Source organism: Coenobita brevimanus, chromosome 21, assembly GCF_032717465.1.
Source record: "Coenobita brevimanus isolate Jiangsu-jjx chromosome 21, ASM3271746v2, whole genome shotgun sequence".
Classification (NCBI taxonomy): domain Eukaryota; kingdom Metazoa; phylum Arthropoda; class Malacostraca; order Decapoda; family Coenobitidae; genus Coenobita; species Coenobita brevimanus.
Window position 1 is genome coordinate 8,558,734 of NC_136974.1, and position 27,283 is coordinate 8,586,016.

Here is a 27,283-nt window from a genome sequence, read left to right on the forward strand (position 1 = left end):
ATGAATTGCAAGTTTTCTTCCGTTTTGTGAATAGCCCATTATTTTGAGCAAAATTTTTATGAACGAACCAAGAAAAAGGTTTCCGAAAAAAACTAGCAGAAAGGAAATAAAATCATGAAGAGCCGAGACAGACAAAGAAACATTTTAAAGTTAGGAAGAGGAAACTGGACAGAAAAGAGAATAACAAAAGCGAATTATAAATATATAAAGAAGATACGAAATAAAAAGGTGAAAGAAGTGAGGTGAGGGAATAAAAGAGAAATAACAGTGAAAGAACGAATGGGAGGATGATGGGAAAGAGGAAAGGGAAACTGCAAATCAGACAAACTGGGAAGAAAATAAAGAAGAGAGTAGGACAAAGTGCAGTACTGAACAAAATATCAGTGTATCGGAATAGAGGCATCATCATAATCATCATCATTATAATTTTTCTGATATTTATTTTCAACAGCATATATGTCTCTGGAGAGAGGCAATTGAAATCGTGCAGTCGCTCCAAGAAGTGATGGGAGAGTTTCAGATCGCTTCAGACGGTCTGCGTTCCATAAAACTTCCTGAATTCAAGGCAAGAAAAAAAAATCTACACGTCATATCGAAAAAAAAAAGTAAAGTAGCATATCACGCTAAGAATTATGAGAATGAATAACGCGAGGCAATTATATATTAGAAGCTAATCTGTAACATAAGCTTTCGTAATTTTGAATGTGTAATGTATTAGCGTGTGATGCACAGTATATCCCCGTGCTCACGTTTACGTCCCAGGATTTCAAAAAACTGATTATCTAGTTGCTAATGCCAGCTTGGAAAATTCTAGTGAATGCAGTACGCTACTTGCTTTTCAAATGCAGTGGTGATGATATAAGAATAATAAGGATGCCGCAAAAATTAAATTATTCGTAGTAGCGATACCCTACCAGAAGCTGCAGTAAGACCTTTTCTGACTCTTAGTCCTTGTCTTCCCCTAGCATATAATACATATAATTATCTACTTTATTCCCTATTGATGCAAAATTACTGGGTAAGACAAATACGTTTTTCTATTACACTAGGTAGTAAGTAGGACTAAAACATGGGCTTACAAACTCGTGCAGTGCAAAAGCACATACTTAATTCAATCTTTTAAATTGGGAACATATTTCTTTCTAAATAAACCGCTATGTCCTGTCTAACTGAAAATGCTGATTTGAAAGTTTAGAACTCATAGTTTATTGCACCGAGGATGCTAGACTATGACACAAGTTTGCATTCTCTGTGGAGCTCCGACTCTCGACAAATTTGCGAGGTTCTTTTATATTTCATTCATTTATAGTTCTTAGACTTACACAGAGTCTTCCACAGATTTTTCTTTGTGGAAGAATGACCAAATGCAGTTAATAGCTGCATGTATGTGAGTAAAAGTTGTCTTCACTCGAGCTTGTTGATCAAGCCATTTTAACTTACTCCGGATTCCTGTTTTCTGTCGTCGTCCAGGGAAGCAACAAAAACTGAAATAAATTACTTCTAACTCTTCGCTAGTATTATTATTGTTTACTGAAGGCCTTTTCTTTTCAGTCTTACACTGCCAAAAATAATTGCTTACTACCAGACTAGAATTAAATTCCGCAACTTCTTCCTGACTGTCCTGGAGCGATAGTTTCGAAATTTCAATTAGTTCCGATTAGGATTTCTTATTATCGTAATTAACAAATTGTTTCCTACAATTTTGAAATGTATAAATACTTTGCCATTTATTTATTGTTTTCTATTGCAATTTTACATAATATGTGTCATCTCGCAAAGATGTAAGAGGAGTATTATCCATTATCACTGACCGAAACCTTCTGGATACTCCATTGTCACTTATGCCGACTGTACATATAGCATCAGAAAGTACGGAGAATAAAATAAACGAACTCTGTAACTGTCCTATGGACAGTCACTAGTCTCCACCCACTGTTACTTAGTGGCCTTGACCCCACTGGGGACTGAAATACCGGCCATGGCAACTGAGGACACCACTACACCCTCAGGAGGAGACTATAGAGGGGTATATGGTGCGTGCACAACGTTCATACAAGACGGACATAAGTCCCATTGGGCCGCGTACCCCTATTCCTCGGAGTGCACCTTGTGCAACCACCCCAGTCTGAGTGCGCTACCTTTCGGCCGAGCTAACCCTCGCCAGGATCGGGGTGGAGCTGAAAATACAGCTCCAAGAAGCACCCCAGTGACGGCCTGTAGCCGCGCAAAACAAGAGACGGCCTGTAGCCGCTCTAATAAGGCGACGGCCTGTAGCCACATCCTTGTGACGGTCAGTAGCCACACACTAATTGGGCAGCGGCCTGTAGCCGTGCCCCTCAAAAGGAGACGGCCTGTGGCCATTCACCAAAAAAGGAGACAGCTTGTAGCCGCTCCAGGTGCTGCTGAATCCTCCTGCAGAACCCGTGACGGCCTGAAGCTGCACGTAGGGAGAGAACAGTACGCCCTTTCTCTTTCTGTGGTTGCCTCGGAGGGCATGACACCAGTGACGGCCTGTAGCCACGCCAGTAGGCAGGAGACGACCTGCAGCCACTCTTCACATACACATAGCCCTCCATACGGAACTTCGGCGGTGGCCTGCAGCTGTGCTTCATCTGCGGTCCCGTCAGGAAGTTGGGCCCTGGTGACAGCCGGTAACCGCACTGACCAGGAAGGGACGGCCTGTAGCTGCCCTCCGTCTGTAGCCCAAGGGACCTCAGCGACGGCCAGTAGCTGCGCCAGGGAGGGACGCCACCAAAGTCCCTTGCCCCCTGTGACTTCACAACGTGAGGGTGACCTGCAATTAGCCCTGCCTACCGGCGAGGGCACAGGTCGCATCTCTGCCCACAAGGACCAAGGCAACCTCCAGGGGTAGGATTTCCAACCTGAGGACTGGTGGAGAGGCCCGGTGTGTCCCCAGGGTCGTTCTTCATCCAGTTGGACCCCGGTGGAGAGGCCTGGTGCTATCCCCGGGGTCATTCTCCATCCAGTCGGTCCCTGAGGAGGACTCCTGCCTGATGGACTCCTGCTGGGAGCGATGTAGCAGCCCCACCCTGATGGTGGCACAGCAGGAAGGAGACCACAGCCAACATGCCCTTGAGGGCACCCCCAGGACCCCTGGGCGAGACCTCTCCCCTCCCTGACAAAGGCAATGCCCTTCCCCCACCATGCCCCTATGGGAGCACCTGCAGAACCTATTTGGCCCCAGCTCTGAGGGCCAGACCCCAGTCCCCAGCCCCAACAGTGAGGGATCCTTCACCACGCCCAACCATAGCCCTCAATGACGAGAGACAACGCCCCTGCGAGTTGACCTGTGGCTGCGGGATAAAGGGACTCCTGAAGGGTCTCCACCTATGCCAGGCCAACAACCGTGAGTCCCCAGGCCCTCCCCATTCCCCTTGCCCCAACTAGTGATTATGATACATAGTCCCCACAGACAGAAATTGAGAAGCAAGGACAGAGACTGTGCATTGCAGATAAGCAATGAATTCCAGTGCCAGGGATAAGGACTTTTGTGATCGTGCATACCCACCTTGTGCAAAACGAGAGGTAAAATCAAATGACTATATATATTCTATATATATATTGTCATTGGATTGTGTCCCCCTCTGTGCCGAGGGGGACACAATCTGGCCGCACTATGGGGTGGTACTACTACTCTGCGGCCAGGTTGTAGGAAGAATACTGCCACCGTATTCCCTGCGTGTCGTAAAAGGCAACTAAAAGGGGCTGGGTGAGGGGACTAGGGATCCCCTCCTCTGTTTATTAGTTCCTAAAAAGAGACAGGCCAGAGAAAGGGATGGGGGATTGAGTTATCCCCGTACCCTGAAGATTGAGTCTGAATGTGCGTGGATGTAGTACGATTGAGGCTAAAAGGGAGGAGATTAGGAGAATGTTTGTGAGAAGAAAGTTGGATGTGTTAGCTTTGAGTGAAACGAAGTTGAAAGGGAAGGGTGAGTCTATGTTTGGAAGTGTGAGTGGAAGATTGTCAGGTGTTGATACAGGAAGGGCAAGAGAAGATGTGGCCTTGTTAGTGAGCCTGGAAGTACAACAGTGTGTGATTGAATGGAAGGAGGTGTCATCGAGACTGATGTGGTGAAAGCGAAGTTTGGACATTTGTGGATGTTTGTGAGTGCATATGGGCTTGGTAGTGAAAGGGATGAAGAAGAGAGGGAGTCTTTCTAGAATGATGTTGATGAGTGTCTGCAGAGTTTTGGAGTGAATGTGAATGTGGTAATGATGGGAGATCTGAATGCTAGAGTGGGAAATGTGTCAGTTGAAGGTGTAGTTGGTATGCATGGTGTGTCTGGAAGAAATGAAAATGGGGAACGAATGATAGGGATGTGTGTTTAGCGAGAGATGGTGATTGGAAATACGGTGTTTGAGAAGAAAGCTATTTATAAGTATACATGGGTGAGACAGGAGGGTGGAATGGTTGTGGATAAAGCATTGATGGACTATGTGGTTGTGTCTAGAAATGTAATAGGAAGATTGTTGGATGTGAGAGTTCTGAGAGGGGAGGGTGGAGGTATGTCTGACCACTACCTGGTGGAAAGTTAAAAGTAGGTAAGAGATGGGTGAGAGCTAGGAGGGTTAGGTGTGACAGGGAGGTTTTGGAAGTGAGTTGGATAAAAGAGACCAAATGATAGAGTATCAGGAGAAATTGAAAGATGAGTGGAACGCAGTGAAAGATAAGGAAAATAGTAATGTGGAGGAGGAATGGCATTTGTTTAAGAGTGCTGTGGTGGGGCACGCAGAAGAGTTGTGTGGTGTGAGATGTGTGGGTGGTGGTGTAAGTAAAGGAAGTGAATGGTGGTGTGAGGAAGTAAGTATGACTGTGGCTGAGAAGAGACGTGCATATGAAGTGTGGCTGCAGAGGAAGGATGAGGTGTCATATGAGAGGTATAAGGTAAAGAGGAATAGGGCGAGAAGGGCTGTGAGTGATGCTAAAGTGGCAGCAGATGAGAGGTGGGGTAGGCGGCTGACTGAGAATTTTCAACACAATAAGGAAATGTTCTGGAAGGAGGTTAAAAGAGTGCAAAAGGGAGAGTCTGGGAAGAAAGAAGGAGTAAAAGCAGAGGATGGAAGGATGTTAATTGAGATGGATGCAGTAAGGAAGAGATGGGCAGAGTATTTTGAAAGAGTGTTAAATGTAGAGGAGGAAAGGGTGGCTGAGATTGTGGCGGATGGAAGGGTGAAAGGAATAATGTTGGGAGAGTTGAATGATTCTTTGATCACGGAGGAAGTGGAAAAGGCAGTAAAGGAGATGAAAACAGGGAAAGCTGCAGGTATGGATGGGTGTGCTGTGGAATGCCTGAAGGGTGGTGGAGTGACTATTGTTGACTGGTTAGTAAGACTGTTGAATGTGTGCTTTGTGAAAGGTATGGTGCCAATTGACTGGGCAAGTGCTTGTGTGGTCCCGTTGTATAAAGGCAGGGGTGATAAGTATGAATGTACTTGCTTTAGGGGTATAAGTCTGTTGAGTGTTGTAGGTAAGGTGTATGGTAGTGTTAATTATGAGAGAGAGGGTACAGAGGTAGTGATTGGTGATGAGCAGTGTGGCTCTAGGAGAGGGAGGGGATGTGTGGATCTATCATATGTTTTCTATAAGAAAGCGTATGATAGAATTGATAGGGAGGCTTTGTGGACTGTTTTAAGACTGTATGGACTTGATGGTAGGTTACTAAAAGGGATGAAAAGTTTTTATGTAAATAGTAGAGCGTGTGTAAGAGTGGGAAATGCTGTGAATGATTGGTTTCCCGTGAGAGTGGGGCTGCGACAGGGATGTGTGATGTCACCTTGGTTGTTTAATATTTATATGGATGGTGTTGTAAGGAAGTTGAATACAAGAGATCTAAGTCTGGTGAATGTTGGTGGTAGAGAGTGGAATCTGAAGCAGCTGCTGTTTGCAGATGATACTGCACTGGTGGCTGATTCAGAAGAGAGATTGAGACAGTTGGTAGAGGAGTTTGGAAGGAAGTGTGATAGGAGGAAATTGAAAGTAAATGAGAATAAGAGTAAAGTGATGAAGTGTACGAGGTTGGTAAATGGTAGGAGAATGAATATAGTTCTAAATGGTGAGTTGCTTGAGGAGGTAGAGTGTTTTAAATATCTGGGGTCACATGTTGCTGTGGATGGAAGAATAGATGCAGAAGAGAAGTTTAGAATGAATGAAGTAGGTAAGATGCTAGGAGGAATGAAAAAAGTGTTTAGATGTCGTTTGCTTAGAATGGATGTAAAGAGAAGGCTGTATGAGGGTGTTGTGGTACCGACTGCGTTATATGGGGCTGAAACATGGAATATGGGTGTAGGAGGAAGGAAAGTTTGAATGTAATGGAGATGAGGTGTCTGAGGAGTATGTGTGGAGTGACGCGTATGGATCGAGTGAGAAATGATGAAGTGTGAAGGAGAACTGGAGTTGTTCGGAAGATGGCTGGTATGGTTGAGCAGAGGGTGTTACGATGGTTTGGGCATATGGAGAGAATGGATAATGAGCGATTGGTGAAAAAGAACTAGATCTGATGTGAGAGGTGTAAGGCCGAGAGGGAGACCACGAATAGGATGGATGGACAGTGTGAAGAGAACACTGGATATCTGATGAGCAAGGAAGAGTGGCTGTGCGTGACAGAAATAAATGGAGAAAAATTGTGAATGAATAAATGATGACGCAGCCCTGAGGTCTGATCAGCTAGTCAGGTCAGGTACAGGTAAGGGGATGGGTCTATTATGATGTGTCAGGGGTAAACCAGCTCTGCTGTCGGGCCCTGCCGTGGATGTCACTGCACTGCGCAGTTGACCCTTGTGTAGTGTGGTGCGGTGAGGATCTGTCCCTTCTCCCCTTTGGGGCCAAGATGTGAATGAATATGTTTGAATGGATGAGTAAATGAGGAGTGTGTCGTCCTGTCTCGGCTACCTCCCTTTCCTTGGGGGAAGCAGCCTAGGTATACAGATAGATAGATATAGAAATGGAGTCAGTGCCAGAATAAGGATTCTTGAACTATCCCGTGCACACTAAAACCCATATCTCACCCTCTCACTGTGAAACGAGCCACGCATGTAAGGACTGTGAAACTGTGTATTACCTATTTACATAAACTGGGCCCATTGTCGATCTTGTATCCTGCGTGATACACGTAACCCATCTCCAGGCCTGTGTATTAGCTTTGTATAGCATATTGTGTGAAATGTCTTCCCGTTCTGTAGCCAAGAATTTGCTAATATAAGTGTAAGGTTGTTGCCCTGTGTTTTTATGCCCTGTTCTTCTCATATTGTGTATAAGCTTCGGTCTAGACAGGGAATCCAGCTATACCCTATGCAATCTTAGGGTGGGAAGCCGACCTAAAAACGCCTACCATAACAGGGACATGTGGATTTTTTTTTTTTTTTTTTCAGCAATAGTCCATGCCAAGACTCATAACCTGGGCCCTTCAGATTCCTTGCACATTCTCCGGTTCTCTTCGAGTCGCCGGGGACTCTGAGGTCGGAATAATAATAATTAGTTACATATTTTAACTTTATAGCAACAATGAGAAATCTTCACCATCTGGTAAGGTAGGTGTAATATGAACAATATCTTGAGACCCTAAGATTAGTCCATGTGTAACATGGACAATGGATCTGACAAAGGTGTTGAACAAGGAAAGTGTCAGCTACTCTTGCTTACAAAGACCTTGGTTCCATTTTGAAGTTTTTTTTTTTTCTGTCAGCAATGGCTCAAGACAGGACGCATAACCTGGGTCCTTCAGATTCCTTGCACATGGATTAATATGAGACAGTAACCTATCTATCTATCTATCTATATACCTAGGCTGCTTCTCCCAAGGAAAGGGAGGTAGCCGAGACAGGACGACACACTCCAATTTACTCATCTACTCAAACACATTCATTCTCATCTTAGCCCTAAAGGGAAGAAGGGACAGATCCTCACCGCACCACACCTCACGAGGGTCAACTGCACAGTGCCATCAGTGACATCTGCAGCAGGGCCCGACAGCAGAGCTGGTTCACCCCTGACACATCATAATAGACCGATCCCCTTATCCACATCTGACCTGATCAGCTGATTAGACCAAATGCGGGAGAATATCCCCTCAGGACTGCATCATCATTTATTCATTCACAATTTTTCTCCATTTATTTCTGTCACGCACAGCCACTCTTCCTTGCTCAACAGACATCCCTCTCTCATCCAACGCTCTCTTCACACAGTCCCTCCACCCTATTTGTGGTCTCCCTCTCAGGCTTACACCTCTCACATCAGATCTAGTTATATTTTTCAACAATTGCTCGTTATCCATTCTCTCCATATGCCCAGACCATCGCAACACCTTCTGCTCAACTCGATCAGACATCTCCCGAACAACTCCAGCTCTCCTTCGCACTTCATCATTTCTCACTCGATCCATTCGCGTCACTCCACACAGACTCCTCAGACACCTCATCTCCATTACATTCAAACTTATCCTTTCGGCTACACCCATATTCCATGTTTCAGCCCCATATAACGCAGTCGGTACCACAACACCCTCATACAGCCTTCTCTTTACGTCCATTCTAACCGAACGACATCTCGACACTTTTTTCAATCCTCCCAGCACCCTTCCTACTTCATTCATTCTAAACTTCACTTCTGCATCTATTCTTCCATCCACAGCATCATGTGACCCCAAATACTTAACCCCTACACCGCGGGCTTGTTTACCAATAACTTGCGTGTGCCGCGGGGTTATTTGGGCTCCGACAGACTCTCAAAAAATATTTGCCAAAAATCAGTTATTAGTCCTGGAATAATAAAATTACATATGCTTATGGCACATACCTTCAGCTTTCTCCTGGAATGATTGTTGAGCCTTCGTCGGTTACCGTAGGACTTGTGGAGACCTCTGAAGTAGGGTAACGAAGTCTCCACTTTACACTTCCCGACAACCCGTAATATGATTACCACAGCCAGATACAAACACTATAAACACTATTCTACAATTTTCAAGTAGTTTGGGATCCATACTAAAAAAAAACACTGTGAAAGCAATGGAAATTACGAGCGCGTCTGATCGTCGCACTGGCACTAGTTCGCTCATGGTACCCTGTCATTTATTATTCATAAAACCCCTCACACTTTATATTTCTATTACTATATCACACTTATATATATCTACAGTCTTTATCCATAAGTTTCCTTCAGTAGTATTAGTTTATTGTCACTGTAGGGATTCAATTTCTTTCAGTAAAATACGTAGCATTCACTTTCTCGTCCTGTATACTGGCATTGAGAGTGAATGTCACTTTCATCTTCACTCTCATAACTCATAGCATTCAGACATGCTAGAGTGAAACTTTCACTTTCATTACTCCTAGGGTATATACTCGTAATCTTATAATACTACTCATTTACATTTCTATTTACGTTCTCTATTTTATTTACGTTATTTACATTTCTATTTTATTTACACTGTGTTGTGCACTGTCACTTGAAATAACTTATAAAACTATTTTCCATTGTTCACGTATATTTACATTCATTACTTTCACTTGCTGTTTACACATTATTTACACATTATTTACAATTCCACTTGCACTGTTTTACTCAATAGAAAGATCATAGTCACTCTTTTATCAATTGTCAGCCCTTTACCTCTTTCCACACGAGGTTTAGTAGGGGGTAAAGGTCACAGAGCCATTTGCATGGGGGTGAAAAAAAGGCCTTGAAGTCAGCAAGATGAAACGTACGTCCTCTCACTTCGGAAGATGAGAGGACACTGATAACGCAGGGGCAGCCTAGAGGCCTGCTTTAGGGGTTATTCAGAGTTACCAATATTACTTCTTGAAACAGCTAAGTCTAGCACTGATATGATTGGCAGGAAATCTAGACAATACATTATAAATCTGGTAGTTCCAGGTGAATGTAAATATTCTCCCTTCCCTCCTTATATGTATATTTACTACGAAAATAGATTAGAGGCCTACTTAGGAGATATATAATCAGAGCTACCAATGTTAAATCTTGAAACAGCTTTGTGTAGCACTGATATGATTGGCAGGAAATCTAGACAATACATTATAAATTAGGTAGTTCCAGGTGAATGTAAATATCATTTAGGCTTCTCCCTTCTCTCCTTACATGTATATTTATTACGAAAATAGATTATACGGCATATTTCAAGGGGAAAAAAACAGCGAAAATTAGCGAACGAGTGCACGTGAGGTGTTGTCAGGTGATAATTAGCCAATTCCAGGTGTATGGCACTCTCACTTACCTGATTTCTTACTTGTATATATTATTTGGTATAAGAATACGACATAGGGCTTATTTCAATGGATGAAATCAGTGAAAAATTCCAGGGAAGATTTACTTAGCGTAGCATGGCCGGGCAGGCGAGAGCATAGGGTAATGGAGGGGGGGTGGGGCGGGGAGTCAAGAACGGGGAGAAATGGCTAAATTGTCAACAATGGATGGGAGTACAGATGAGATTAGGAGTGCTGACTAGTGTTGGACATTGTCAGTACTGATAGATCATACAAGCCCCCACTGGAAAGCCCGGGTGAATTCAAAATAACACAGAATCACAAAAGCGACGCCCCGCGGTATGATCCCTTGCTCTCAAGCGTCATGAAAGTGACGCCCCGCGGTTAAGGGGTTAAAACACTCCATCTTCTCAAGCAATTCACCATTCAAAACTATATTCATCTTCCTACAGTCTACCGACCTCTTACACTTCATCACTTTACTCTTATTCTCATTTACTTTCAATTTCCTCCCTTCACACACCCTTCCAATCTCCTCTGCAAACTGTCTCAAACTCTCCTCTGAATCAGCCACCAATGCAGTATCATCTGCAAACAGCAGCTGCTTCAGACTCCACGCTCTACCACCAACATTCACCAGACTTACACGTCCACCTAACAGTCTTGCACTCACCTCCCTTAGAACACCATCCATATAATATATGAAAGAAAACCAGAGGGGTCTAAAGCTATCCCATATACGTCAACTGTCGGCGCTAATTAAATATATATATATATATATATATATATATATATATCATTTCCTGTGGCACCCCACGGGATGCATAGGGCCTCAATGAACTCTCTCCACCAATATTTGTTTCTTGCCATCTCCTTCAGGTCTACCAACACTCCTTTCCTACTTCTTTTTTCATTGTCCTCAAACAGGTTTCCCTTGGCCTACCTCTACCTCTTCTTCTTCTTGCAGTCCACTCTGGCACATCCTGTATTAAACTACATTCTTTTTTATATATGTGCCCCAGCCACTTCCAGCGAGACAGTCTCACATATTCATTAACTGGTTCCACTCGTAATATCCCTTACTCTTACATTTGTAACTCTGTCTTGCCACTTTACCCCAAGAATCCTTCCCAGTATTTTATTCTCAAATCCTAATACTTTCTGATCTGTTGCAATTGTACTGTACCATGACTCATGCCTGTAAATTAAAATTAGTCTAACCATGGACTTGTAAATTTTCATTTTAGTATGTCCGAAAGCATATTATTATTCCAAACGGATTTCAACATTCCAACAGCTCGCCAAGCCTGTCTAATCCTCTCCTCAATTTCATTGTGTAATGATCCATTAGATGAATCGTTCCCAGATATTTAAAGTTTTCTACATTCTTCACCACATTATTCCCAATTACACAATCGATTTGGTTCTCCACGTTCATATTAATAATTTCAGTCTTTCCACAATTTATTACCAATCCCACTTTTTCTCCTTCCTCCACCAGACAATGAAGCACCCTCTGCATCTCGTAAATACTTCCGAAAATCAGTACAATATCATCAGCATAGTCCAAATCCATCAGCTTTTTGTTTTCTTTCCAGTTAATTCCTGCATCTGTTCTCCTTACAACCTTTTTCATAACATAATCCATAACCAAAACAAACAACAATGGCGAAAGAACTCCTCCTTGAATCACTCCTGACCTAACTTGAAATGGATCACTCAAAGAACCACCCACCATTACCTTACAAAAAGTACCTTCATGCAGGCTTCTAACAATATTTACAAACTTTTCTGGTATACCACAGAATCATAATTTTCAACATAACTCCAAGTGAAACTATCAAACGCCTTTTCAAAATCCACAAAACACATACTAAGTGGCATTTTCATCTCATTAGCCTGTTGCATTAGATGCCTTTCAATAAAAAATCTGATCAATACAACCTCGACCCTTTCTATATCCCACTTGTTCTTCTCTTAAAATTTTATCAATTACTGGCTCTATTCTGTTCAACAAGATTTTGGAAAAGACTTTTGCAACTACAGGTGTCAAATTTATCCCCCTCCAATTGCCACACACACTTAAATCTTCCATTTTTGGTATTTTTATAATCACTCCATTTTTCCACTCATGGAATTCCACCATTATCTCAAGCCACATTAAAAAATTTCAAAAACGCATTCATCAACTAGTCATATTCCACCTTAAGCATTTCAGGGAATATTCCATCCTCTCCTGGGACCTTAAAATTCTTTAACTCCTTTATAGATTTTGCTACCTCTTCCAAAGTTATATCCCCTGTTTCTATCTGCAAATCTCTCTCGGCGGGCAAAATGTCCTCTTCAGCTGGGATTGGTCTATTTAGAACAGAATCAGAGTGCTCTTTCCATCTTCCCTTTATATCCAAATCACCATTTCTATCTCGTACAGGTAATTCCTTCCTTCTTTTTCAGTCCCAGTTAACTCCTTTATGGCCTGATACGCTGCTCTTGTGCTCTGACCGTCATTTTTACTTAATTTAATTTCTGTCTCTGTCGCCTTTTCATCATGTAGTTATCACGTCTAACGAGTCTTTTTACTTTAGAATGTAAACTCCAGTACTTTGCTCTAAGTACTTCACCCCGTAAAAAGAACTAACTAAAAAAGCGAATAAAGCGCCTCGGACCCGGACGGACCATACGTTGACGACTAAGGAACGGACAAAGGACATTCTTAGGGTGGGAACGTGGAATGTGAGAGGAGTGAATGATGAAGTGAGAGAGAGATTGTTCAGGCGCTTGAGGATGCAAAAGTGGATATATGTGGATTGACTGAAACTAAATGAAAGGTGAAAGGGTGAATGGGAATATGGTTTAGGTATATGTGCGGGAGTCAATGAAAATGAGAGGGCAGGAGAGGGAGTATGTCTGATGATATGCAAGAAGTGGAAGAAGAATATAAGAGAGTATGGAACAGTGGGTGCAAGGATTGTATGAGTGAGGATGAAAGTAGGTATACAAGCGTGGGCGATTGTATGTGTGTATGCCCCGACAGAGGATCGAGTGGCAAGAGTGAAAGATGAGTTTTGGGCGAGTGTAGAAGCGTGTATGGACAAGTTTGAGAGGAGCGAGAGAGTGCTGTTGATTGGAGACATGAATGGCAAAGTTGGGAATGTACGAGTGGATTGGGTGGTTGGTCAGTGGGGTGTGCCAGCTGACGTAGATGGGAATGGAAGTGCTTTGGTGGACACCTGTGCTTGTAAGGGGTTGGCAATAGCCAACACCTACTTTCGGCATAAGATGATCCACCTGTATACATGGAGAGTAATGAGGAGGATGTATGGTGCACTGTGTGTGGATGAGCGAATGAGAAGACGTGTTGGATGCAAGAGTGTGGAGAGGGTGGGGGAATGGAGTCTCGGACTATCACTTAGTGATGGCCAAGGTAGAGCTGTAAAGAAAGTGGTTGAGGAGACAAAGTGGAAGACAGGAGGAAGCAACTCCTGTGAGAAGTGGAGAAATTGCAAGATAGTGAGAAAATGACAGAGTATAAGAGCATAGTGGAAGAAAGATTGGGAAGGTATGAGCTAGAGCAGATGGAAGGGGTGGAAGACGTAAGATATTCATGGAAGAGATAGGCGCAGCGTGTGAGGCGGTTTGTGGAGTGAGGAGGAGAGGCAAGGGTGTGCAAGGGAAAGCATGGTGGAATGATGAGGTGAAACGAGCTGTGGAACAAAAGAAGAAGGCATATAGTGAATGGTTAGAGAGTAGAGGTAGGGGAGAAGATGAGAGAGAGAAGAGAGAGGTATATGTGAACAGGAGAAGGGAGGTTAAGAGACTGGTGAAGGAGATTAAAAAGAAAGTGGATGAGTTTGGGAGGAATCCGAGTGTGAAATGGAGGGAGAGTAAGAAATTGTTTTGGAAGGAGGTAAAGAAAGTAAGGCATTGTGAAAGGGGAAATAGTAGGGGAGTGAAAGATAGGAATAATAGATTGTTGGTGGAGAAGAGAGAGAAATTGAGATGGAAGGAGCACTTTGAGGATTTGTTGAATGTAGAGAGTGAGAGCAGTGTAAGTGGTTGGGAAATGGGAAAAGGGGAGAGAGAAGTATATGGTAACCATAGAGGTATTTGCCTTCTTAGTGTGACTGGTAAAATATATGGTAGAATACTCATTGATAGGGTTAGGCATATGACAGAGGAGCTAGTTGGAGAAGAACAAGGGGGATTTAGGAAGGGAAAAGGGTGTGTAGATCAGATATTTGTTCTAAGATGTTTAGTGGAGAAGTATCTAGAGAAGGGAAGGAAAGTGTATGCTGCCTTCATGGACTTGGAGAAAGCTTATGACAGAATAGATAGGCAAGGTATGTGGAAGGTATTAAGAATATATGGAGTGGAGGGGAAATTGTTGAGTGCTGTGAGCTAGGGCTACGGTGCGAGTGGATGGTGAGTTGAGTGAGTTCTTTGATCTCAATGTGGGACTGAAACAGGGTTGTGCGAAGTCTCCATGGCTGTTTAATATATACATGGATGGGGTTGTAAAGGAGGTGAAGGGTAGGGCAGTGGATGTGGGGGTGGCTCTAATGAATGAGGGTGAGATTTGGAAGCTTCCGGTGTTGCTGTTTGCTGATGATACAGTACTGTTGAATGAAGATGGATGGGAGTTGCAAGGTTTGGTGAATGAATTTGGGACAGTGTGTAGGAGGAGGAATCTGAAAGTTAATGTAAATAGAAGTAAAGTTATGGCGTTTGAGAGGAATGAAGTCACAGAGTGTGTAGTGAGGTTAGATGGTGAGGATATGGAGAATGTGAGTGCATTCAAGAACTTGGGTAGTGTGATGAGTAAGGATGGAACTTTGGGGGATGAAGTGCGTGAAAGGGTACAGCAGGGAAGGAAAGTTGTTGGTACACTGAAAGCAGTGATGAGAAATAGGGAGGTGAGTATGGAAGTTAAGAAGTCACTGCATGATAGTATTGTGATCCCTACCCTGACGTATGGAAGCGAGGCATGGACCTTGCAAGAGGGGAACAAGTCAAGAGTGAGAGCAGTGGAAATGAGTTGCTTGAGAGAAGCATGTGGAGTGACGTGGAGGGACAGGTTGACGAATGAAGAAGTGAAGGAACGCTGTGGGGTGGATGTGGTTGAGAAGATTAGGAGAAATACACTGAGGTGGTTTGGACATGTGAAGAGAATGGAAAATGAAAGACTGACTAAGAGAGTGTATGTAGGTGAGGTGGAAGGAGGGAGAGGTAGAGGTATACCGAGGATGAGGTAGAAGGATGGAGTTGAGAGGTATATGAGTGAGGGGGGGGTGAGTTGGGGGAGGGTAGTCAAATGGTGGGTGACAGAGCAACTTGGACGCGTTCTGTCTGCGGCCACCCTTTGCTGGATTAGGGCATCGGGCTATAGATAGATAGATAGATAGATAGACAATTACCATTAACGTTTCTCTTAAGTTTTATTTCAATCTTTGACAAAACAAGTTGATGATCACTACCTATATCTGCCCCCCTCCTTACGCAAACATCTTGCATATAACTCCTATGCCTTCTGCTAATTGCAATGTGGTCAATTTGGTTACTGTATTTGCCACATGGTGAAATCCAAGTAGTCTTATGTATTTTTCTAAGCTCAAAGATAGTTCCACCAATTATAAGGTCATTTGCCAAACAAAACCTTCAAAGTCGCACCCCATTTTCGTTTCTTACACCAACACCCTCCTTACCCACACAATCTTCAAAGCCATCCCTACTACTGCCAACAATCGCATTAAAATCACCAATGCAAACTAACAAACACATCATGTCTTGCCACTCTATTCACTACATCCTGCAGCTTCTCATAAAAGTCATCCTTCATTTCATCAGCAGCCTCATTTGTCGGACCGTACCCTACAACCATATTGATATTACCATGGTCAGATTTTAAACGAGCATAAAGGAGGAGTAGACTGTAGCACCATTGGAGCAGGGCAGTACTCCCGAGGTGGATGGAAAGCTGATGACAGGGAGTGCTGGAGCTCCCGTTTCATCAGCCCTCAGGACTAGTTCCTGACCATCCCCCTTTGCTGAACTTTTTCAGTGTCTCAGTTACACAGAGAGTAGGCCAGCATGCTCTCCAGTACAAATTTCTCTATCTACACCAAACTACATGCACAGTACACACTACACTTCCTATTCAAAATTCACTAAAATGGCGTCTCATCACCAAGCCTCGGAGTCCCCAGGGGGGGGGGACCATAAATGCCCCCACCATCCGCCCCTCTCCCGGTGATGACTCGAGGTGCCTGGAACCACTGCCTGACTCTTCTTCTTCTTCATTTCTGCAACATTCGCGGCCTTTCCTCTAACTTTCGCTCTGTTGAGCACCACCTCTCCTCCTCTAAACCTCACCTTCTTTTTCTAACTGAGACTCAGCTATCTGAGGCAACTGACAGCAAACTCTTTTCTGTATCCTCCTACTTTCTCTATACTCATTTCAAAGCCAAAGGTGGCTGTTGTGTATATATACGCAACGACTTATCTTGCTCTCGTGTTCCTGAACTCGATTCTTCTGAATTCTCTACACTCTGGCTTCGGCTTTCCTGTCATTCTCTGACTAAATATATCTGCGCTGTTTACTTATCCCCTAATTCTACTGACTATCAAAAATTCTTCGACTATCTTACTTCTACGATGGAACATTCTATCCATTTCTCCTTTCTCTGAAATCTCCATTCAAGGAGATTTCAATGTTCACCACCACCTTTGGCTCTCCTCTCCTTTCATTGATCCACCTGGTGAACAAGCCTACATCTTTTCTATCCTTAATGACCTAGAGCAGCTTGTACAGCACCCTACCCATATCCCTGACCGCCTTGGAGAGAGCTCCAACATACTTGACCTCTTCCTCACAACTAATCCTTCTGCGTACTCTGTTAATCTTTTCCCTCCGTTGGGCTCCTCCGATCACAACCTTATTGCCTTAACCTGTCCTATCACTCCGGTACGGCCTGTGGACCCTCCAGGGAAACGTCGTCTGTGGCATTTTGGAGCCGTGGACTGGGAGGCCCTCAGGCAGTACTTCTTTGATTTTCCCTGGAATGATTATTGCTTCCATGGCCGTGAGCCATCTGAGTGTGCCTTATGCATTACGGAGGTTATTCTCTCGGGCATGGAAGCATACATTCCTTTCTCATATCCTTTGACTAATGCAAGAAAGCCTTGGTTTAATCACGCTTGTTCGAATGCTGTCCGCAACAAGGAGAGGGCCTACAAAAGGTACCGGAGCCAACCCACCCATGAATCACATAATCTTTACGTTTCTGCCCGGAATCGTGCTAAGTCTGTTCTTCGCTCTACTAAAAATAATTTCATCCTTACTAAATGCTCTCAACTCTCCAACTCGAATTTTTCCCGCTCCTTCTGCCACCTTCCCAAAAATCTTTCTAACAACTTTACCTCATCATCCTTTCCTCCTCTTTTCTACTCTGATGGTTCTGTAGCTATTTCTTCTACTGATAAAGCAGATCTCTTCGCACAGACTTTCTCCTCCAATTCCACCTTAGACGATTCCGGTGCTGTTCCTCCATCACTTCCCCCCTCTGACTTCCTCATGGCTGACATTAAAATTTCTTCAGCTGATATATTTTCTGCCATCACTGGCCTCAGTACTAACAAGGCATATGGGCCTGATGGGGTCCCTCCTGTTATTCTCAAGAACTGTGCTTCTGTGCTTACTCCCTGCCTAGGCAAACTCTTTTGCCTTTGTGTCAACTTGTACCTTTCCTTCTTGCTGGAAGTTTGCTCTCATTCAGCCAGTCCCAAAGAAGAGTGACCACTCCCAACCCTCCAACTATCGTCCAATTGCTTTAACGTCCTGTATTTCAAAAGTTTTCGAGTCAATTCTCAATAGAAAAATTTTAAGGCATCTTTCCTATCACAACCTTCTTTCCGATCGTCAGTATGGGTTCCGTCAGGGGCGCTCCACTGGCGATCTTCTCACCTACCTTTCAGACTCCTGCTCATCCTCCTTTCGGGACTTTGGCGAAAGCTTTGCCATTGCACTTGACATCTCAAAGGCTTTCGATAGAGTCTGGCATAAATCTTTAATTTCCAGACTGCCCTCCTACGGTTTGTATCCTTCTATTTGTGCCTTCATCGCTAGCTTCCTTTCTGGTCGTTCTATAGCCGCTGTTGTAGACGGCCATCGTTCTTCTCCCAGATCTATCAACAGTGGTGTTCCTCAGAGCTCTGTCCTATCACCAACTCTCTTCCTTTTATTCATCAATGATCTTCTAAGCTGTACATCTAACCCTATCCACTCATACGCTGATGACTCCACCCTTCACCTTTCCATTCGGTTCTCGCAACGCCCATCTCAACAGTTACTTCAACAAACAAAGGATGAGGCTATGGCACACCTAATGTCTGACTTAGCTCGTATCTCTGACTGGGATAAAAATAATATGGTTGTTTTTAATGCATCTAAGACTCAGTTCTTACACCTATCAACCTGACAAAATCTTCCACAGGTATACCCACTAATGTTTAATAATATTCAGCTTAATCCTGCACCATCCTTGAACATGCTTGGGGTTTCATTTACTCGGGACTTATCTTGGAAAGATCATATCTTGTAAAATCTGCTTCCAAGAGATTGGGTGTGGTAAGCCGACTCCGGTCTTTCTTTACCCCTGCACAATTGTTGACTCTATACAGGGGTTTTATCCACCCCTGTGTGGAGTACAACTCTCATGTGTGGGGAGGCTCCCCACATACAGCTCTTCTCAATAGGGTGGAGTCAAAGGCTTTTCGTCTCATTACCTCTCCTCCGCTTACTGACTCCCTTCAACCTCTGTCTCTTCGCCGCACTGTTGCATCTTTATCTCTTTTCTATCGCTACTTTAATGGTCACTGCTCTTCCTCCACCTCTACGACGGGCGCGTAGCACCCGTCTGGCAGCAAACTCTCATCCCTTTTCTTTTCAACTCTCTAATGCAAGAGTTAACCGTTACTCCCAGTCTTTCATTTATGCAACAGGTCAACTCTGGAACTGTCTCCCTCTGTCTGTATTTCCCGCTGCCTATGATCTCCAGTCTTTCAAACGCAGTGTGTCCAGGCATCTCGAAATGATCGGATCTTGAATTTGTTTATTGTATTTTGTTTTTCTCTTGGAGGGAACTGTTACTGCGAGCTCAGGGCCTTTGGTTCCTTATTCCTCGCATTAAAAAAAAAAGAAAGAAAGAAAGCCTTACAAGCATCTCTACTCAGCAGTAAGCCTACTCCTTGGTAATGACTTCCATCACTCCTACCAGAAACCAATATAGTAATACCATCTTCCAAATTCATTTGATCAGTTCCAAGCAACCTCGTTTCTGATTATATATATATATATATATATATATATATATATATATATATATATATATATATATATATATATATGGAACAGAGAGATAATGAACACTTCAAGTGAGAATACTAAAATCACTACTGTCCCGCAACGTTCCAGGTTCAAAACAAAAGAATTTTGGTAAAATTACAAGTTGAAGTTTAATGCTCAAACTAACAACTAAACATTCACGACTCATAACCATAATGTAATGGCAAAACAGGTTACATATACGGTTAACTGCAATAGCCTCTTAACATGAATTTAGCAAGAGCAAATTTATCTGTCAGCCCTGATAAATGAGAAAACCGGATAATGCTCAGTTAAAGCAAGATATATTATTACAGATACAAAATATTATTAATAATGGCTGACACCAAAAACTCCACATGAATCACAAAAACCTTACCAGGCCTACGAATTAACGCCTTAGGCCATACAGTACAAGAAAAATGGTAACAACACTTATACTCAAATCATACAGCAGCTAGATGGCTGGAGACTTCCTGAGCACTCACAAAAATACACTAGGGAGGACAGAGATGTGAACAAAATGAGGAATAGATCTAAGTGGCAGTTAATGCAGAGACTGAGCTCATTATATAGAGGCCAGCAGAGCTTGATACAACTTGTAAGAAGGACGTGCAAATGAAGCCATAGGGGACAAAGAGCTGACAATCCTGCTCTGAACAACAGAAAGAACGACTTACTCTACTATAAGGGGGAGAAGGGGGGAGTGAGGTAGAACACACAAGCCTGGTCACTATGGAAGAAACGAGGCGAATCATGATCAAACATGCAGCATACTGTACGTTAGAATTATAGAAAGGATGATTAAATCATAGGCTATGTAACACCTCCCCACAAAAAAAAAAAAAAATTTACAAAGGAAATTTCTTATTACTCTAAAACAGTCTATCTAAAGTCTAGATAAACAATCTGCAATAACATTTTCTTTCCCCTTGACATGGTGTATGTCTAATAAATACTCCTGAAGAAGTAGACTCCGTCTTGTCAGTCTCTGATTTTTATCTTTAAACTTACTAAGGAATTTCAGTGGATTATGATCGGTATAAATGATTATGGGGTCAAAACCAGAACACAAATAAAATGAAAAATGCTGTAAACCCAAAATCAAGGCCAAAAACTCTTTCCCAATAGTGAAGTAGTTCTTTTGAGGTGGAGTGAACTTCTTACTGTAATAAGATACAGAGTGTTCAATACCCTGATCATCCTCTTGCAGCAAAACAGCCCCAGCTCCTGTATCACTTGCGTCAACAGCAATCTTAAAAGGCTTAGCAAAATTTGTAGTAACGAGCACTGGCTGACTTAATAGGATAGCTTTAAGTTTACTGATAGAAGATTCATAGTTATCGGTCCAGACAAATTTAACTCCCTTTTTCGGTAGGTCTGTAAGTGGTGATACAAGAATTGAAAAGTTAAGAACAAATCTCCTGTAATAACCTACCATTCCCAAAAATCTTTGTAGTTCTTTCCTACTTTTAGGTCTGGGAAAATCACTTATAACCAGAACCTTAGCTCCTGGTGGTGCAACATGTCCATCACCAATTACGTACCCAAGGTACTGAACTTTAGCTTGACCAAACTCACACTTTGATAAATTAGCTAAAAGATTAGCCTGAACCAAACGCTCAAGGGCTAAAGGACTATCTGATAGCCTGTAAAGTGCACAACAGAAATTTTAGAATACCAAGTGGCGGTTAGCCACACCAAGTCGTAAGCTTAAATGGGGGAAAATGGTGATAAAGTGTAAAACATACCAATGATCAAAAGGAGGAATGAAATAGGCAATTAAAAATACTTAAATTAATTTACTTAAACACTAACTTAAAGCTACAAGAACAAAAACAAACAGGTTCAAACAGGATTGCCAAACTAGCTCTTGCAGAAGTTATCCTAAAGTTCCGAATGTTAATAATAAAGATAAGCCAGAACATAAACTAGCCCTTGGGTTATAAAACCTCTGGGGACTTGCAATACAGACCTGGCATAAAAATAAAGACTTAACACTAATATAACGTGACATTAGCTAGGGCAATAACAGTGATTCTAAATCAATAATTCTTATAAATAATAGCAAAATCAAAAGAACCTATTAAATCTATCATGTGCTGACAATAAACTAACTTACGTGTGGCAGATAAACTACTATATTATAATAATATCCCCAGAACAGAGCAGTCCAACACCGGTCTAGCCCAAGCCGTTAACTAACTCAGGAAGTCCCAGCCCGGCTTATATTAACTCAGGAAAGCAAGAAGGGTAACACGGAGAAGCAAGAAACGCAACTCAATGAAGCTGGAGGGCAGAACAGAAACTCAAGGTTGAAACCGTGAGCAAATACAGGAAGGTGGTTCGAAACAGCTCTTAAACTATCGACACACAGCTGGGCCAGACTGTTTCCTACGATCTGATATTTATAAACTCTCTTCACAGAATGCTAAGCATGGTACTAACGAATGAATATTAAAGATTCTGAATATTACATATGAATATAAGCAATGTATATCTGCCACACGTAACACGCCCACACCTAAGGAAGAATTTTCCTGATGGAAAATTCGTTCTCAAGAGAGCGATTGGCAATCGGCAATCACGTTATCAACCCCCTTGATATGCTCTATGTTCAAGTTATACTCTTACAGAAAGAGGCTCCAGCGTGTCAGCCTCTGATTGTTACCTTTTAACTGGTTTAGAAACTTTAAGGGGTGATGATCTGTGTAAACAGTGACTGCCGGCCCAAAAGCAGGAATATAAACAGAAAAATTCTGCAGGGCAAGGATCAGGGCAAGTAGTTCCTTTTCAACAACTGAATAATTGCATTGAGCCTTAGAGAACTTTTTACTGAAATAACAGACAGGATCTTCTATGCCCAGATCATCGTCCTGTATAAGTACAGCTCCTGCTCCTACATTGCTGGCATCAACGGCCAGTTTGAAAGGCCTTGAAAAATTAGGAGCAAGCATCACAGAGGTGACAACACAAAATTCCCTTTACAGAATTAAAAGCACTTTTACAATCCTCATTCCAACAGAATTTCTTCTCTTTCTTTAACAAATCTGTCAGAGGGGCCACAACACTTGAAAAGTTCTTAATAAACCGTCGGTAATCTCCAACAGTGCCCAAGAACCTTCGAAGCTCACGCCTGGTTTTCGGTGCTGCAAAGTTCTTAATTGCCTCCACCTTTGAAGAAGGGGGACAAACACGACCGTGACCAACCATGTAGCCAAGGTACTGAACTTGAGCCTGAACAAATTCACATTTCTTTAAGTTAGCTACAAGGTGAGCTTCTGAGAGCCTTGAAAGTAACATTTTTAATTGTTTTAGGTGATCTTCCCAAGTATCACTGAACACTACTACATCATCCAAGTACACCACACAGTTTGGAAGCCCAGTAACAACTCTGTTCATAAATCTCTTAAAGGTAGCGGGGGCATTTTTCATCCCATAAGGCATCACATTACAACAATAAGTTTGACCATCTGCCACAAAACACGAAACTTCTTTTGCTCGCTCCGTCAAGGGAACTTGCCAGAAACCCTTCTTAAGATTCAGCTTAGTAATGTAGTGGGATGAACCAATGCAGTCAACACAATCTTCCAGTCGAGGCAGGGGATAGGTATCGGTCCTAGTCACGGCATTGACTCTGCGGTAGTCGATGAAAAATCTCGCTGTCCCGTCGGGCTTGGGCTGCAGCGTCACAGGGGAGCTCCACGGGCTCACACATGTACTTCAGCTCCTGGCGGAGGACTCGTAAGCGCTTGGGGCAGACACGATAAGGTGGCAGCTTATCGGGGAGTGTGTCACCCACGTCAACATCATGCTCAATCCAGGTAGTCCGTCCAGGGGAGCTACCAAATACATCCTTAAATGAAGAAAGAAGTGTTAATAATTGTTGTGACTGATCGTGTGGCAAATGTGAAACCTTTTCAGCAAGGGAAAAGCCGGCCTCAGCATTGCTTTGCCAGGCACTTGCAGTATCGAAGTCAAAGTCCTCCTCATTTTGTTCCTGGGTTACCAAACCGCCGGGAACCTCCTCAATCTGTTCAAGTGAGACTAGATGCACAGGTTCAGGGGCATCTGGAGTACGGTAATAAGGTTTCAGCATGTTAACATGGCAAAGTTGATGTTTCTTACGTCTGTCTGGTGTCTGCACTAAGTAATCAGTACTACCCACTTTACGCACCACTGGATAAGGGCCACAAAACTTAGCAGCAAGAGGCTGTCCTTGAAGAGGCAATAGCACTAAAACTTCTTCACCAACATTAAATTCTCGCAAACTAGCTTTCTTATCATACCACCTCTTCATACTGGTTTGGGCCTGTTTCAAGTTCTCTCTAGCCACTTGTAAGCATTTAGAGATCCTGTTCTTGAAGTCACTAACAAACTCAAGTACATTATGGCTCATGGTGGAATCACTAGACCAAGCCTCTTTAATGATGGACAACGGGCCTCTTACCTTGTGGGCAAATACTAGCCGATTTGGGGAGAAACCCAAACTCTCTTGAGGAACCTCACGGGTGGCAAACAGGAAGAATGGCACTCCTCTATCCCAGTCCTTTGAGTGTTCCATGCAATACTTCCGAAGCATCGTCTTAAGAGTCTGGTGGTATCTCTCTAGGGCACCCTGGCTCTCAGGATGGTATGCACTGCTCTTCACATGCACAATACCAAGTTGGGCCATGGACTGCTGGAAGGCATTCGAAAGAAAATTAGACCCTCTATCAGACTGAATCTCCCTCGGCAACCCAAACTTAGTGAAGTAATCAAGCAATGCCCGAACAACTGTTCTAGCCTTCGGGGAACGAACAGGGATAGCCTCAGGGTATCTAGTGGAAGAGTCATTATAGTTAGTAGGTACTTATTACCAGAGGATGTAGGAGGCAGGGGTCCCACCATATCAACTATAATACGAGTAAATGGAGGGTCAAAGGCAGGAATGGGAATGAGAGGCGACTTAGCTATGGGTTGATTAGGCTTCCCCACAATTTGGCAAGTATGGCAGCATCGCACAAACTGGGCCACATTTGCTGCCATATGCGGCCAGTAGAACACTGCACGCAGCCGCTCTAGTGTCTTCCTAACACCCATGTGGCCTGAAAACGGAGTACAGTGAGCCAACTCCAATAGCTCCTTCCTACAAGCACTGGGCACAATCTGATGACAGTCCCACATTCCGTCATCAACATCAACATACGGGGGACGCCATCGCCTCCACAATACTCCATCCTTCACATAAAAGCAACCGCCTTTTTCAACATCGCAATCCTCAACTGCAACTAACCTCAGCTTCTGGATCTCTGGATCACCTGCCTGCATCTCCTTCAATCTCTCAACACTCACCTCGACAGGAACAGGAGAAGTATCATCTGGTAAATTCATGAACGTATCTTCCAAGGAATAGGAATCGTCAGAGTCTTTCTCATTGGTGTCTTTGGGCGCCGTCTCTGGGCTAGTTTCCACTATGGCCGAAGGATCACCAGACTCCCCTTCACTAAGTGACATGTCTCTGCTCTGCTCTGTCCGTGCCATAGATCTGGTCACAGCGCATGCTGGAAATACATCTATATCATCTTTATTAACCTGTGGGGGATCATCATGCACAGGTATCTCAGACAGTACAGGGGCAATACACTTGTTCTCACCTGCCAAGTCATTTCCCAGTAGCAGGTCAACACCTTCAAGAGGAAGAGAGTCAACTAGTCCAAGGCGCTCTTGTCCCTCAAACAGGTTACATTTCAAGTCACCAGTGACCACAGGGATTACCTTCGCGCCAGTAACTCCTTGAATCATCACAAACTCTTTAGTTGGGACTTTAGTTTCAGGGCTTACCCACAACGAAAGTGAAACTCCAGTGTCACGCAGAATCTTCACAGGAAATTCTGCTCCGTTCAACAATACCATGCCAGAAAACAAATATGGAGCAAAAGAAGAAGCAGGGGCAGAACTGCTAACTGCCGCCTGGACAATGTCTCCAGAAATTGAAGTGGCATCAGGAACGGGTGAGGGCATACCACCTCCCGCCTGCAATTCGACAGCGGGCTCCATATCCTCAGTCACTGAAACAACAGGTTGAGAGGGGGAGGAAACAGAAGACTCTCCAGGCACCTTTTGGCCTGAAGGGCAAACTGGAGTCACCACTGGTCCACCTCGAACAAGGTTGACGGGCTTAGACGGAACATTCTTCTTGAAACACTTTTCAACACTGTGACCTGGACGCTTGCAATAAGTACAAAAGTGATAAGGGCGCCTGAAAGAACCAGAGGAGATATTAGAGGGCACAGAAGAGGGATTAGGTTTGGAATTAACAGCTAGGTCTGGCTTACCCGAGTGTTGGTTACTCTGCTTCTTAGAGGAGAAATTCCTGGAGAATTCCTTAGGTTTATTCCCATATTTATGCAAGACAATCATCAATAATGACAGCTGCTTCAGATACTGTATTAATTTGCTTGTCTGATAAATGAATCCTTAATTCACTGTCTAATTTATCCATGAAATTCTCAAGGATTACAATATCCCTTAACCTAGTACACCTTGGGTTATTGCAATCTGCCACGTTTTCACTTCTAATCCACATTTGGAAAGTGTCAGTCACATGCCTAGCAAACTCTAAGTAAGGCTCCTGGGGGCGTTTCTTAGCATTCCTAAACCGCTGACGGTATGCCTCAGGTCTTAATTCGTAAGCACGTAAAACTGAGCTCTTCAAAACTTCATAATCTGAGCATTCTTGAAAACTTAAGCTGTCAAACACTCTGAGGGCCTTGCCTTTAAGCACAGTATGAACTAGGGTAGGCCATCGGTCTTTAGGCCACTTATTTCCAGCAGCAATTTTTTCATAACGTGAGAAGAACTCCAAAACAAGGGTCTCGTCAAAAGGAGGTACTAATTTAGTGGCATCAGTAGTACTGAAACCTGAGAAGGAATGGGAAGAATTTATCTGGCCTTCGGAGGATCTCATACGATATTCATGCTCAAGTTTCATTTGTTCTAACTTCATCTGTTCTATCTTTGCCTGCTGCTCTAACTTCGCCTGTTCTATCTTTGCCTGCTGCTCTAACTTCGTCTGTTCTATCTTTGCCTGTTCTAACATTGCCTGTTCTAACTTTGCTTGCTCTCTAGCTCGCTCCATCTTTGCCTGCTCTATCTTTGCATGTTCTCTAGTTTGATCTGCCTGTTCTCTAGCATGCTCTATCTTTGCCTGCTCTATCTCTAGCTTCATTTGCTAAATCTGAACCTCGTGTTCCCATTTAGCCTGCACCAACCTGATATCCTGCAAAAATCTATTAGAGACAGGGGAACCCTGATCTTCTGATCTAGGATGAGGGGATTCAGGCTCTGACTCTACAACACTCTCAACCACAGGTGGCAAATTTACACGTGCATGGGCATCCGTTTCCATGACTGCTTAAGCTTGGTACACCAACAAGTAAGTATACAGCTCTCAGGGACTATGACAGCTTACACAATCTTTCTTAAACCCTACAAAACCTAGTATTGACAATCCTGGCAAGGTCGCCACTTTGTTACGACATGGAGGGGCTAAAGGACTATCTGATAGCCTGTAAAGTGCGCAACGGAAATTTTAGAATACCAAGTGGCGGTTAGCCACACCAAGTCGTAAGCTTAAATGGGGGAAAATGGTGATAAAGTGTAAAACATACCAATGACCAAAAG

General features: G+C 43.3%; 1 protein-coding gene across 1 annotated transcript; it reads right to left on the reverse strand.

Annotated features, from left to right (window-relative positions):
* Window positions 1–23,237: 23,237 nt before the first annotated feature.
* LOC145392098 (uncharacterized) lies at window positions 23,238–26,828 on the reverse strand. Its single transcript, XM_080266553.1, has 3 exons — window positions 26,209–26,828; window positions 24,627–25,859; window positions 23,238–24,438 (listed from the first exon to the last, which is right to left on the reverse strand). The coding sequence occupies exons 1-3, from the start codon at window positions 26,826–26,828 to the stop codon at window positions 23,238–23,240; spliced, it is 3,054 nt and encodes a 1,017-aa protein (XP_080122679.1).
* Between the last annotated feature and the right edge of the window lie 455 nt (window positions 26,829–27,283).